We start from the raw sequence: 16,281 nt of genomic DNA, 5'->3' as shown, positions 1-16,281 counted from the left end.
GTTATTCGTCAAAGATCCTGAAAAAAAGAATCACAGGTACCAAAGAATATTTGGCAGCACAACTGTTTCCAACACTGATAATTCTAATAATACATTTTTGAAGGGTCATGTGACACTTAAGACTGGAGTAACAGCTGAAGAAAATTTAGCTCTGCATCACAGGAATAAATTATATTTTAAAGTATATTAAAATAAAAGCCATTATTTTATATTGTAATAACATTTTGCAATATTACATTTTTTCTGTATTTTTAATCAAATAAATGCAGCGTTGATGAGTATAAGAGACTTCTTTAAAAAACATTAGAAGTCTTACTGATCCCAAAATTGAGCAGCAGTGTACATATAATACATACTAGTGTATGACGATGAAGCCACAACAATTCTCAATAATTTAAACACATACTGCTCATGATTATTTCTAATGTGATGTTTTTCAAGAATATAACATTCTAACAAACTATTTTGGAAGTCCACTTCCAGAACAACAACTTACAAATAATTTACTCACCCCCTTGTCATCCAAGATGTTCATGTCTTTCTTTCTTCAGTTGTAAAGAAATTATGTTTTTTGAGGAAAACATTTCAGCATTTTTCTCCATGTAATGGACTGCTATGGTGCCCCGATTTTGAACTTCCAAAATGCAGTTTAAATGCGGCTTCAAATGATCCCAAATGCGGTTGTAAACGATCCCAGCCGAAGAAGAAGGGTCTCTAGTGAAACGAACGGTTATTTTCATTACAAAAATTTTTTCCTCAGCTTTGGGATCGTTTGAAGCTGCATTTAAACTGCCTTTTGGAAGTTCAAAATCTGGGCACCATATCAGTCCATTATATGGAGAAAAATGCAGAAATGTTTCCTCAAAAAACATAATTTCTTCACGACTGAAGAAAGAAAGACATGAACATCTTGGATGACAGTACATTATATGTGAATCTTTGTTTTGGATGTGGACTTCTAATTTAAGCAAATTGTCTTGGTGGTTTAACCCTGACAGATGACTGACAGAAAGTCTTTGCAATTTTACCTTTTTGTGCAATAAAAGCGTATCCCTGTATTGATTAGCTTTAATCCTACTAGTAATCAAACTGTCTATGTAAGCAGAAGTCTAGCAATATTGTACACTGTAAAACAAGAATATGTCAAACATAAGCCCTACTTGCTTTAAAGGGATAGTTTAGCCAAAAATGAAAACTGTGTCATTATTTACTCACCCTCATGTTGTTCCAAACCCGTAAAAACTTTCTTCATCTTCGGAACACAAATTAAGATTTTTTTTAATGAAATCCAAGCGCTTTCTGACCCTGCATAGACTGTAAATTTTAAATCTACAATCATTATTTTTGTTTTCTCTGCACACAAAAAGTATTCTCGTAGCTTCGTAAAATTTACAGTTGAACCCCTGATGTCACATGGACTATTTTAATAATGTTCTTACTACCTTTTTGGGCCTTGAACATGTCAGTTGTGTTGCTGTCTATGCAGAGTCAGAAAGCGCTCGGATTTCATCAAAAATATCTTCATTTGTGTTCCAAAGATGAGCAAAGGTTTACAGAGGTGTGGAACAACGTGAGAGTGAGAAATTTTCATATTTGGTTGAAATATCCCTTTGTCTAAACTGAAGAAAGAAACTTTACCAAGTCTGGCATCATATATGCAACACAAATTTCTAAATGACACTATTGAATTGCCTGAAACAATTCAATATAACAAAAAATAAATGCATCTCTCTTCACAGATCGAAAATGGATATCAATCCTGGGAAGAGATCCACTGAAAACATCAAAGTGAATTCAGTATATCATAAAATATAATCTGGATTATATTTCCCATGCCACACAGCTGTGCTTTACTGAGGGGAAGAAAGTCTAGATGAAATCTTGACATTCAAGATTTAACAATTTCTCAAGACTAAATATACCCCTGAAGCAGGAGATTATGAAAGGTCAAAATCTGCATTTCTGGCACAGCAGCAGCACAACAAGAAACTCTGCTACTACACAAACAAGAGATTACAAACGGAAAACAATTACTTAACCTGAAAGAAAAACATGGATACAATAATTGTTTATCATTTAGGTAAGTGATCGTAGGGTAAACCGTGCCAATTGTAAAGTCTAATTATATTTCAGCATGTCTGCTGAAAAGCATCTTTAATACATGACCTTGGAAATAGGACCCTTTAACTGAATTAAAAAAAAAGATGCATATAGAAAAAACAAAAACGATGGTCACATGATAAAAGTTCTGCACTGTTTGCTAGATTGAGGTGCCATAACTTCTAAAAAGCAGAAATATATAAATTAATGTAAAATGTAATTAATAAAACGAAATGAATGACTAAAAAAAATTGGTCACATGACTAAAAATGTCTACTATTTGCTAGATTAAGCGGGCGACACAACTCTTCCCATCCTCCCTATAAGCCATTTAGAAGATGCACTTTAAGCTAATGCTTATTTGCTAATTGCAGGAAAACTTCCCTCGGAGCAATCTGAGATTAACAGTCAGTCGTGACTCTGACGGAAACACTCTGCTGAGCGCTGCTCGCTGGATACCAGAGACTCAGTCTGTCACCAAATAATTAAAAAACATCCCGCAAATAACTCGAAAAATGTAAGAAAACTTGAGAAAGAGACCTGTCTTGCTCGATACTTCCAACAGATGAAGCTAAAATGTGTCCAACACCACTTATCAACTTGACTCAAAGCACCACTGACACGATCCTCTCCAGTCACTTGAGGAAAGAGAAGCGCTGCTCGATCCTAAGAGGCAGCTCTAGGGGACAGAGTGCTGTTATGCTAGCGGCGCTAATGTGTGGCCACGTAAAACAGAAGAGAGGAGAGAACGCTTGAGAGGGTTCTCAGTATGGTCCTATCAACAGAATGAAGGTTAAGCTGTCTGAGACGTGCTGAGAGCTCTTCATTTAGGTGTGGAAAAGGTCAAAGACCTTTAGAATGGTTGCATGTAACCACAGAATATTTTGGAAGAGAAAACAAACACTGTAAACAATGACAAAGAAGACTGTCTAAATACAGTTCAAATTTACAGTGAATGTTGATTGGAAGCAAACTCATTTCTTTGATGCATTTAAATGACTAGGACTACAATCCAAAGATTTTAATTTAATATTCCACAGAAAAAAAATAACAGCATATGGTTTGGAATGACATGAGGGCTGTAAACAAATCTCAGTTTCAGTATTTCATACAAGGGTACTCTAATACCAAAAAGTCACTAGGTCGATTGAAGGTATAGTTCACCGAAAAATGAAAATTACCCCATGATTTACTCACCTAGGTGTATATGACTTTCTTCTATCAGACGAATACAATCTGAGTTATATATATATAAAAAAAATGCCCTGGCTCTTCCAAGCTTTATAATGACAGTGAATGGCTGTTGAGATGTTGAAGTCCAATAAAGTGCATCCATCTATCATAAAAAATTCTCCGGGGGGTTAATAAAGGCCTTCTGAAGCGAATCGATGCTTTTGTGTTATCCATTATAAACCGTAAACGAGAAATGACGAACAGGAAAGTGCAGAGGAGAGAGCAAAAAAAAATACTGGTCACCTCTAACAAATGTTAGAGGATTTTGATGCAAGCTAAGAGGAGATTGATTTTACTTTGCGGTACAAAATTTGGTTCTCACAAGACTAGCATATTCTCACCAGAGTTTATGCTATGCCTACATCATCCGCTGGAAAGCCACTCTCCAGTTAGTAGAAGTTAGAGATTACAGTTTATAAAGTTTTAAATATGGATATTTTACTTATACAAAGACTTCAATTCTCTTCAGGAGGCCTTTATTAACCTCCCGGAGCCGTGTGGAGTACTTTTTATGTTGGATGGATGCACTTTTTTGGGCTTTAAAATCTCAACAGCCATTCACTGCAATTATAAAAGCTTGGAAGAGCCAGGAATTTTTTTTTAATTATAACTCTGATTGTATTCGTCAGAAATAAGAAGGTCATACACACCTAGGATGGCTTGAGAGTGAGTAAATCATGAGTAAATTTTCATTTTTGGGTGAACTATCCCTTTAAAAGACAAAATATCCCAAGAACACAATGTCCACCTCAATCCTACTCAATTTTATTCTCCACTGAACCAATGTCTGAGTTCCAAAGTATGAATGTCTTTTTCTCCCACATGCTAATTTCCTCCCTCTTGCTTCCTAGTCAAAATTATCATATTGCGTTTATGCTGTGATAACAATTGCATAATAATCTAATTAGACAAACACAGGCTTGAATGATTTTCTAGGCAGACCGGAGAAAGCTGTCATTATTATAGAATCAGAGTATTTCATGTGATTTCCAACTTCTAAATACATTAGTGAAGATTGTAAAATTTTTGTTTCTAATTTGGTTTTGATTCTCTTAATGATAATATGCTAACACATCCAGCTAATAAGTCAACATTAAGGATTTGGGGGAAAAAAGTTGACTAAAAGTTCAAACCAAGGCATAACATATTTGAATGTAGACGAGATCTGGTGTTAGCAATTTTACTAAACCGAAGATAAAAGAAAATCCTGTCACAGGTTAATTTCTCTCAATAATATGCCAATGCCACTGGCTTATAACTAGAAAAGATATACTATCATTTAATGTGGAGTCAGTAAGATTATAATTTTTTAATTAACACTTTTATTCAGCAAGGATGCAGTACATACATTTTTAATGTTACATAAGATTAATATTTCAAATAAATGCTGTTCCTTTTTACTTTTTACTTAGCATATTAGAATGATTTCTGAAGGATCATGTGACACTTAAGACTGGAGTAATGATGCTGAAAATTCAGCTTTGCATCACAGGAATAAATTACATTTTAAAATATATTATAATAGGAAACAGTTATTTTTAAACTGTAATATTATTTAACAATATGAAGGTATTTTCGATTAAATACACTACCAGTCAAAAGTTTTTAAATGGTTTTTAAAAAAGACTCTTCTGCTCTCCAAGCCTGCAAAACAGTACAATTTTGAAACAGTTTTACTATTTAAAACAACTGTTTTATTATATATTTTAAAATGTAATTTATTCCTGTGATTTCAAATTCTGTGAATTTTTAGCATCATTACTCCAGTCACATGATCCTTCAGAAATCGTTCTAATATTCTGATTTGCTGCTCAAAAACATTTATTATTATTATTATTATTATTATTATTATGTTGAAAACAGCTGAGTAGAATTATTTTTTATGAATAGAAAGTTCAGAAGAACATCATTTACTAGGGCTGTGACGGTGGAAGATTTTTTCCACTGCGGTGGTAATAGACCAACTAACTCGCCCAATCCTTGTCCAACAGCTCATCAAAAATACCGGCCCAAGTTGGACTGTAGCCCGAGTCTTTTCTCTCTCTTTCCCATTACACTGTTGCATCCATTAAAATAGCTCAGTTTTGTTTTTCTTTTCGTTTCCTTATAAAGTTGATTTAGAAATATGTTTGGAACATTTTTTGTTTGTTAAATTAAGATTTTTGCTTTTTAAAGTAACAACCAAGTGGCCAGAAGCAGGCAGCTAGTCGATCACAGCCTATATTTGATCAATTTTGCTGTCTCAAATCATCACGATTTGCCTAAAATAAAATCTTCAAGCATATTGCAATGTTATTTTAAACGTTTAACTTAGACACTTAATGCACGCTATTATGTGCATACATTCGTTTGTTGGAGAGGGGGAAGCTAAATACGCTTTGCAGGACATGGAGGCGCCAGCACAATCACTTGCAAAAAAAATGTTAATACGCCAAAATCTTGGCTCATAAAAGTAAGCGTAATATATCATCCGGAACTGTAAAGGGTCTAATTTAATTTGCGTGCACTCACAATATCAACAAAATGTTGTGCTTTTGTAAAAAATAAAGAAAAAAAAACCAAGATGCGCTTTCTGTTGTCTCTGTGTTGAACAGGAGCGTTGCACAAAAATGAAACGAAACTCAGCGAATACTTGCCTTATAGTCAGGATAATTATTTATCTATAGAAAGCTTTAAATTATTACTTTACTACTTTAAACTACTACTTAAAAATTCTAATTGAAAACAAAAACTCTTTAATTATAAAATCCGTAGAGATGCATTTTTCTCTAAAGGTGCGTCCAATGAACAGATGACGAGTCAGCAACGTCATCTTTGCGACACTGGCTCAGAAAACATTAGTTTATTAATAATTCAATCAAGTATTGCCTTATTTCCCCCTGACACATTCATGGTAATTACTTTTCTTGGAGCTTTGCAAGCTTTAGCCTATTGTGTGCGTTTGAATGTGGATCTCTTCCAGCAGCTGCGAAGGCACTTGCGCTCGCTGCTGCTGCCAGCGGGGACACTAAACACGGCCGCAGCATAATAATTGTTGCAGAAACACTGTACTTTATGCTTGTTATAGACTGTGACGTCACGTGCATTACTGCCGGTGGCAAATGACCACCACGGTGGTGTGGTTGTCATTGCGACCATCACAGCCCTAGCATTTATCTAATCTTTTATAACACTATACATTTATCAAATCTTTTATAACACTATAAATGCCTTTATCATCACTTTTGATGAACATAACATAAAGCACATTTGCTAAATAAAAGTATTAATTTCTATAATTTCTTTCAAAAAAAAAAAAAAAAAAAAAAAAAAAAAAAACAGATTCCAAGCTTTGAATAGTGTATATTGTTACAAAAGCTTGTTATTTCAGGTAAATGCTGATCTCAACTGTTTTAAATACTGCTAATAATATTAATAAAAAAAGTTTCTTGAACAGCAAATCAGCATATTAGAATGATGTCTAAAAGATCATGTGACACTGAAGACACTAATGATGCTGAAAATTTAGCTTTGATCACAGGAAAAAAATTACATTTTAAAATATGTTCAAATACAAAGCAGTTATTTTAAATAGTAAAAATATTTCACAACATTACTGCTTTTGCTGTATTTTGAATCAAATAAATGCAGGCTTGGTGAACAGAAGTGATTTCTTTAATAAACATTAAAAATCTTACTGTTCAAAAGCTTTTAACTCCTAGACACTGATCTCAAGCTTTTTTAACAGTTGTTTAGATCTAAGCTAGATCTAAACAAGGCTGTTAAAATGAACACAGATGATATCAAGTGCCAATAATTTGGGAAAAAAAGACAAATAATCACTTTTTTCCCCCAAACTAAACAAAAACAAGAAAACCCCCCACCACAGGGTAATGAAAAATTAAAAATTAAAAGCGTGTGAAATGAGGAGCGTTTTGCTCAGAGCAGCATTAAATAAAAAGACTTTTAACAAGCTAACTGAATCTGGCACACCCAGGGATTCAAAGGCAATAAATCAGAGACAAATGTGCTTATTAAATAGATGGATCCGTTATGCAATATCGCATCCCGGAAAGCAAACGGTTTTGATTCAGTATTCTTGTTTAGATTGACCTTCAAACCCTGAAGCGCACAAACAAATGAGAGAAGGCAGCCACTGACAAGAGAAAAAAAGAAGCAGGGATGCGCCTCGGTATCGAGTTTGACTATGATAGAGACACTGATGTAAGAGGCAGCATCAACATTAACAGATTACGCATGTTTAACCTATCCAGTTCACGTCATCAAAAACTGACTAATCCACTTCAAACAAATAGCCTTGGGACGCCTGGAAAAGACTTATAAGTATGAATGAATGTAAGCAAAACCATCTTCCTAATTATACTGTTTATATTTGCTTACACTGAGTCGAGATGAAATACAAAAACTAGTGCGCTTTAGCGTAAATTACAAACTACGTCAGAGAAAAAAACAAGAGCAAAACACCAATTTGAAACTATTTCAGCTCTATTTCTTTTCACAACGGCAATGAGAAACACTGCACATCAATTGCAACACAATGACAGGTTAACAAGTTTGGGAAACAAGGTTAAACAAGGTTAACGTCGCTCCATTCCAGAAACGTCCTGCTGTCTAAAGCCGCTGGCACCAATTTCGTACGGGAACGACTGCACAAATATCACCCTGTCTGTAACATCATGACAGTTGGGTGGTTAATGGCTTCGATGATTTGAAATAAACCTTTTAAATCTAAACCCGCATTCATGCTGGGAGAAGTGATAACAAAAAGGACATTTTTCCTTTTAATCCATTTTGTGCATCATTAACCAGAAGGAACTTACACCTTCCCTGTGTCAGGGCAGATTTGTAGTGTAATACATCTCTTTGACTTTATCTACTGACTGTTCGGCACCCCGCTGCCTGTTATGTGCGGACTGATTGCTCGCTGTGTCCATTTTCTCCATCGCTTTCCTCCTTCAATGCAATTTGCACTCCGGTGCTCCTTCAAAACTGCTCTGAACACTGTACTACTTTCTGCAGGAAATGTAACGTAATTCAATGTACCACTGCTTTTGAGCACTGCTGTGTGAAAGCGTTCCAGGTATGTGTCTGTTGGGTAAAGGCATCAAAACAAGACAACACACAAGCTTGTTTGAGTCCAATGGTCTCCATGTGGCTGCATCGTGTTAACTAGATAATAACCTGTCAATCTCATCCCTCCTACTTGAAGTATTTCAAGGGGATGTAGGTGTGAGTTTAGTTATTAGGGATGAATAATTTGGTTATTTTGTCTACTTCAGCACTTGACAGACAAATCAACAGAGTATTCAGATGTGCACGTTTGTACGTTTAATTGTTGTTCACTGGATGTTTTTGTTTTTCTAAGTAAACATTCACTAGACAGACATGTCTGGCCGCTGCAATTGTGTCTTCCGCCTTTTGGATATGGCAGTCAAGTTTAGGGCACTATGTTTTCCACGATGTGGAAAATGTGTACGGAATCACAGAATCCAGTCATAAAAATGGAATTTACTGTATAACATGGAATGTCACGGAATTTGGGATGAATAAAGCCGCTAAAAGACTGTTTAAATATAAATCCTGCATGCTCTAGGCTCTGTGTGAATGAATGGCGCATATGTGCGGTTTCATTTAATACACACGACAATATATGATTACATAAATGCACAAACAATCTCTACAACTGCTATGAAAAATCATTTATGAGGATTTGATCATTTCTTTTGAGAAAAACTTGTGTCATACATACACGAACAAAAACTTAAATGTCTTCACAGCAACCTGTCAAAATAAAAGATTGGTTTAACTTGAAGAAATTGTGACAGGAATATATTACTTAATTTAGTGATTGTATTTCTACTACTAATCTAGTAATTATTAAAATATTATTTTATAAGAAATATTTAAGAGAATTATTTACCAGAATTTATTTACCAGAAAAATGTAAATACACAGCACAGTATTTTTCGCAAAAAAATAAAAATAAATAACTAAAATAAAATAAAATAAATAAAATGATAATAAATTATTTTTTATAAAGTCAATTAATTAGAGATGCTTTCGATTATTAAAAATTAACGAAACTATTAAAATTGAATCCAATAAATTGATGGAAAACACAGAATTTGGTACAATTAAAACTGAATTTGAGAAAAAAATATTTTTTTTTTATATTTATTTAACCATTAAAACAGAGTCTAGAAAAATTGAAACGGAAAAAATGGAAAATTAAAATGGAAAAAAATTGGATGGAATTTGGGAAAAAATAAAACAGATTTCATAGATCCCTACAAGTTAAAATAAAGTTAATTTAATTTTAAAAAGTTAAACAATTTAAGTTATGATAAAATGTTCAAAAGACAATGGAAAATAAGTTTAATCAAAATGGGCGAAAAAAAAAAATTCACTCCAAAAAGAAAATTCTGTCATCCTCATAATGTTGGGAAACTTTTGGTAACAGTTGCTGGTAGCCATTGATTTCAATAGAATTTCTGGTAACACTTTACAATAAGGTTCATTACTAGAACTAAGAATGAACAATACGTCTACAGCATTTATTAATCTTAGTCAATGTTAATTATAGCATTTACTAATGCATTATTAAAATCACAAATTGTGTGTGTTAACATGTGAACTAACATGAACAAACGATGAACAACTGTATTTTTATTAACATTAACAAAGACTAATAAACAGTGTATTGAATACAATGTATTGTTCATTGTTTGTTCATGTTAATTAATACATTTAATGTTAACAAATGACACCTTATTGTAAAGTGTTACTAATTTATGGTACGGAAGTCTATGGCTACTGTCAATTGCTTGGTTATCAACATTCTTCAAAATAGAAGAAAAGAAAGAAAGAAAGAAAGAAAAAAAGAAAGAAAGAAAGAAAGAAAGAAACTCTTACAGGATAAGAACAATTTGAGGCTAAATTATGAAAAAAAATAAATAAATGTGGTGAACGATCCCTTAAACGCAAAAACGTTCTGTGTGCATGATGTGTTTGATTTTTGCTAATGTATCTAAAACAAAATTCTAAAAAGCATCTGTATTGTAATGCTAGGAACTCTAGTATCTGGTTTCCATGTCACTGCTATAGTACTGATGCAAACTGTAGTTTGCAAAGGCAAGGTATCATTAAAAACAGCACTGTACTCAACAAAAAATTATTAAAAATGAATCCCTCTATAAATACTTTTGCAGAAAGTTTTGAAGAAAAAAAGTCAATTGTCTTTTGATTACTCACAGCTGTCATTTTCAAGTACTCTGGTACTGATGTTCAACCCACGTCATTCTCTAACAAAGAAACGCTGGTTGTGGAAGGTTGTGACTTACACGCAAAAAAATGTGCTTAATTTCAAACCAGCTACCAGTTGAAAGTATCAAATACCACCAGGACAGTTTCATCATACAGACAATTAAGAGAAATGACTCACTTAAAACTGCTCAAACGCGCTTTTGAACTGTACTTCACACAGTACATTTGCTCATTTTCAGTTGTTGTTTGAAAGCTATTGTTGTTGGCAGATTTTCTATCAGAAGCACCACTCAGCTGAACCACCCTTATGTGGGTGTCATGCAAAAATAACATTAGGAAAAGACAGACCGAGATTTCATGACAATCCTCTCCAAAACACTGCATTCTCTCACTATTGTTTTTATCTAAACACTTCTGGTGAGATGGTTCCCATAAAAAGAAGAGAAACAAAACAAAACAACAACAAACCACACAGTTTGCCACCCACGAGTCGGTACTTTTCTAATCTGCTGTCTATGCAGGGTCAGAAAGCTCTCGGATTTCAGATCTTATGAGTTCGGAACATCATGAGGTATACCAGTAATTGATATTGGCCTCACATTAATCTAACTGGTACACATACAATATTGCATACAAAGTATTTACAGAACCATAGCGACACATTTTGAACCTTTAACCTCTTGCATGTACGTAGGATATCAATCTTGATCATGAGAAATTGATTTCTTTAGACGAAACACTTTTTGACCTGTTAGTTTGTGAACTGAAGTAGCAATGCAGACAATTCAATTTATCCAATCAGTTTTAATATCCCATATCAGCATCTGCTGTATCTCATCAATAACAGGCACTTGGTGTCATCTGTCATCAATAGGTGCATGTAACACCTGTGACCTTTGAGCTGGGGTAAAACACTCACCAGTTTCCTTCTCTTGTCCTGTTCTGTTGGGGGTTCCTCGTCATCTGTCAGCTTTGGCTCTTCAAAGTGGCTCATCAGCATGCAGCTAGAGGACAGACAGCCAGAGAGAGTGTGTAAGGTCGTGAAGCCCGTGTGCGTGTGTATGTGTAAAGAGAGCGAGCGCAAAGTAGAGAAATTACATTCATGTTACACTTCATTTCTAAAATGTGCCACTTTTCCCTGTTCTCCAGCAGCTGTGTAATCTCTCACCCCATTTATGAATACTCTTTTGACACCACACTGAAGTATGTATGAGGCAGGCTGTGTATCCATCCTGGCTGGAAATGATAAAATGCCTTAGGAGGTGAACTTAAGGGTATAGCACCATATCCTGAAGTCATAAAATATTGGCTGCCTCGCAGTATCATGCACATTTCATGACCAGCATACATACAACCCAAACCTATACATAAAAACAAACATACTGTATACTGATGTGGCACACCAGGTTCATATTATTTCTGTATTATATAATAAAATATAATATTATATAAAATGTGTTAATTAATTAATATACAGACAGGAAGAGAGAGAAACATAACTATAAATTTAACTATAATAAATTGTAAAACATAATTAAAATACAAATTATTTTATTAGTTATATTACAGAATAGAATTATATACAAGCATACATATACATATAGCTACATTTAATTATACAATATTTTAAAAATATTTTGATACATTTAATACAGAATTGCATTAAAATGTATACATTATACATGAAAATTATATATTATAATTAATGTGTGCCAGATTCATATTAATTCTATATTATAAATGTATTATTATTACTTTTATAATTAATTATTTATTTTTTTATAATTAATTATTAATTATTTTTCTAATTATACTATAACAATTTGTTAAATAAAATTAAATATAAATAAATATATATATATATATATATATATACACATATACACACACACATATATAAAAAATGTGTCATTTTAATTCACTTTAATTACATTTATACCAAAAATATTGTTTTAAGAATTGCATTTATAGAAGAATTGATAGAATAACCAAATAACATTATGCACTAAAATGAACTATTATAATTTAATTTATAATATTAATATAATTTAATATAATTTATATAATATAATTTATACGACATATTGTGTAGGATTTTTATATTTTTTATACACATATATATTTGACAAAAATTAATATACAAGTTCATAATGTATATAATTAAAACATGAAAACTTTAAAAATGTTAAAACATGCACAACAGTTTATTGTAAAATAGTTTCAAATAGTTAACTATAAATACAGAATTGCAAAATAACATTATAGATTAAAATGATATATAAATTAATTTGTAATATTATAATAATATTAATAATAATATTTTTATAATTATTGTGTATACACTGCATATACATACACACACATATAATATTACATATATATTGTGTGAGATTTTTATATATTTTATATATTTACATATATATTTTACAAAAATTAATATGTAATTTCATGAAAATGTATACAATTAAAATATTAAAATGTTAAAATTATACAGAAAGAGAGAAACGCTGAATATAATTTCAACTAGTAATATTTTGTTAAATATAATCAAAATACAAGAAATTTTCTTAGTCATATTATAGAGTAGAATTTAATTAAAAAATTAAATTTGTAAAATAGTTTAAAATTATATATACACTGTGGAATTTCATTTAAATATAATGGTAACACTTTACAATAAAGTTCATTGGTTAACATTAGTTAACTACATCGGTTAACAAACTAAGAGCGAACAATAATTCTACAGTATTTATTAATCTTAACGTTAATTTCAGCATTTAGTAATGCATTATTTAAATCATAAGTTGTGTTAACATTAGTTATTGCAATGTCAATAACATGAACAAACAATAAACGGCTCTATTTTTTTTAACTAACAGTAACAAAGATGAACAAATACTGTAATAAATGTATTGTTGTATTGTTTGTTCATGTTAGTTAATACATTAACTAATGTTACCAATTTAACTGCATGGATGTATGTTGTTAAAATCATTTTTCTGGTTTGACACTATATAACCTAACAAGAAGGTAGAAAATCCTGTGACACAGATCACAATCACTTCTCCAAAAGCTGAGCATTTGTTTCATGAAACCATGACACTGTGTGCCCTTGTCCACCATTTTCCAGGTCATTAGGCAGAGAAAATGCCTCTATGGAGGAGAAGTGTCATCAAAAAGAGAGAATCAAACTTACTCCTTGAAGGTAGACGTCTCAGGGTCTTCCGTCATAACATCGTGCAGAGCCTCCACGCTGATGTTAATGATCCCACAGAACTTGTCCTGGATCACGCTGAAAAATGATTGCAGAGGAAAACGTTACTCAGAGAATGAACATAACGTTCCATCATTCACACTCAGAGAGCACAATGACAGAAAGATGTTTTAAGGTGTCTTCACAAGCCAGTGAGTAGGGATGTCACAGTGGTAATTTTAGTAGGAAGTGAATGGAAGTGAAATTTCACAATACTCAATATCAGTTTTGACAATAAATATGCTATTCAAAAGATTACTTTAGTTAACAAGTAAACAAAAAACTAAAATAAAACAATACTCTTCGAGTATTTTTATTTAAGTAATATTATTACCAGACCAAAACAGCGATTTTAACAAAGAAATGTTTTTGCATGTGGGCAAATACGCATATAAGCGTTCAAAAGCATTCGCCTGTCAGTCTGACAGCGTGTGGGTACAGAGTTGCTACTCGACTAGCTAAACTTTAGAAAGACTGCAATTGTTACTTTTTTTTTTTTTTTTTTTTTTTTTTTTTTATGTTTTCGATTTGAGTTCGTAGCAAAGCACCTGTACTTTCGACATCCCTACCCGTGGGTATTAAGATTTTCAGTTTGAAAAAAAAAAACCCTTTTTAGCTTGAAAATAGCTTGCACTCAAACCGTTTCTGCAAGGGAACAATCATAAGCTTAAGAGAAATATTCAGTCTGGCTGACTGTTAAAATCTGAACTACACTCAGGGGAGCTGAACATTAGACTGCACATATTATCTGAAGCAGTTACTGCCGATAAATGTGAAGATATTCATTAGATGAAACCCTTAATGCAGATGTTCTTTATGCTTTCTGTGACATAGCAACAGTTCACACTTTATGAAGGACAATCTCTCCATTTCACAGCCTTGAAGCCATATGTCTGATATATAAAAGGAATAGTGGACACAGAAATTAATGTCACAATTTACAACTTTCATCACGTCATTTTAAACACATACAGTATGACTTTTGTGGAACACAAATGGAGAAGTTCAGACGAATGTCTACGCTGCTCTAATCTATATAGCGAAAATGAATGGTGACCACCGGCTGTCGAACTCCAGAAAAAACTAAAACAATTTTAAAAAAGTATCAATTGCAGTGTTATTTTTAGTATTATTCATATACAATTGTAGTTTGTATTAGGAATGTGCCCGAAAGGACATTATGTGTACTAAGGAACCCCTAAAGGCAGGGGTGTCCAAACTTTTGTTTAAAGGGGGCCAGATCTGATGACCTGGACACACCGGGGGGCCAGATGCTTCGCCACACATATATATATTTTGTAGAGGTCGACCAATGTATTGGTTTTGCCGATTAATCGGCACCGCTAGTTGATTGGCGGAACTATCGGATATCGGCAAAAATCCATGCCGATAGTTTTTTTCCGGGTTGGGTCCGTTGCTGGAGCAGCTGAGAAAGTCGTCATTATACAGCAAAGTCCCTATAGTCTATGTTATACAGCACGAGAGTGGCCTCTAGTGGCGAAATCACTGACAGCAGATGGCGTTTGTTTAGACACGTGACACTGCGCGCTGCACAGAGCGCGACACTTCAAAGGCGGATGTAAAACATCGACAACGAAACGATGTGTACAGTATACTGTAGTGCATGTTTTAATGTCATTACCAAGCGATGAATTTGTTGACTAGATGCTGCATTAGTGGAGAAAGGACAGCAGTATACTTTTGCCCATTTGGTGATCAAATAAAGTCTTGTAGACTGCCACTTGAATGCTTGAATTAAACACGACGCGTCCAGTGTGTGTGATACCGGATAGCTGCGAGTTCTTCTAGACACGGCGCTGCACTTTCGCCTGTTGCGTGACTAACATATTTTTATATTTTGATTAGATTACCACAAATGTTCTAGAATAAAAGCAGTTTAATTGTGAAAGTACACAATATCCATATGTATGCAATGCTACTTTTTTTTTTTTTTTTAAATAGTAGAGTGCTATTTATTTTCTGTTCAGTATCCATTTTAAAAACTATCGGTCGATTAATCGGTATTAATCGGTGTGGTCCAACCTAGTTATCGGTATCGGTAAAATCCAATATCGTTTGACCTCTTATATTTTATATATAATAAAATGTCTTTATCATCACTTTTGTAATGAGACTGGAGTAATGATGCCCAAAATTTAGCTTTGATCACAGGAATAAATTACATTTTAAAATATATTCAAACAGAAAGCAGTTATTGAAATAGTAAAAATATGTCACAATTTTACTGCCTTTGCTGTATTTTGGATCAATTAAATGCAGGCTTGGTGAGTGGAAGAGACGTCTTTAAAAATCAAAAAATCTGACTGTTCAAAATTTTTGACTGGTAGTTCACACATTAGTAATATAATAAAATTCAGCATGAATATCCTACATTTCTGTAGTTACTGTTACTGTAGTAAATCCATTGTAAA

The 16,281-nt window shown here is 33.1% G+C and overlaps 1 protein-coding gene across 2 annotated transcripts in view; it reads right to left on the bottom strand.

Moving 5' to 3' along the window:
* ipo11 (importin 11) overlaps positions 1–16,281 on the bottom strand; it is a 207,586-nt gene that overhangs the window by 13,686 nt on the left and 177,619 nt on the right. For both annotated transcript variants that reach the window (XM_051117440.1, XM_051117439.1), the window contains 2 exons: positions 13,793–13,888; positions 11,516–11,600 (listed from right to left, as the gene is read on the bottom strand). In XM_051117440.1, the coding sequence (XP_050973397.1) occupies positions 11,516–11,600; positions 13,793–13,888 (181 nt within the window). The remainder of the gene's footprint in view (positions 1–11,515; positions 11,601–13,792; positions 13,889–16,281) is intronic.

This window comes from Labeo rohita, chromosome 8 (genome assembly GCF_022985175.1).
Source record: "Labeo rohita strain BAU-BD-2019 chromosome 8, IGBB_LRoh.1.0, whole genome shotgun sequence".
NCBI classification, from domain to species: domain Eukaryota; kingdom Metazoa; phylum Chordata; class Actinopteri; order Cypriniformes; family Cyprinidae; genus Labeo; species Labeo rohita.
This window is presented reverse-complemented; position numbering and strand designations above follow the sequence as displayed.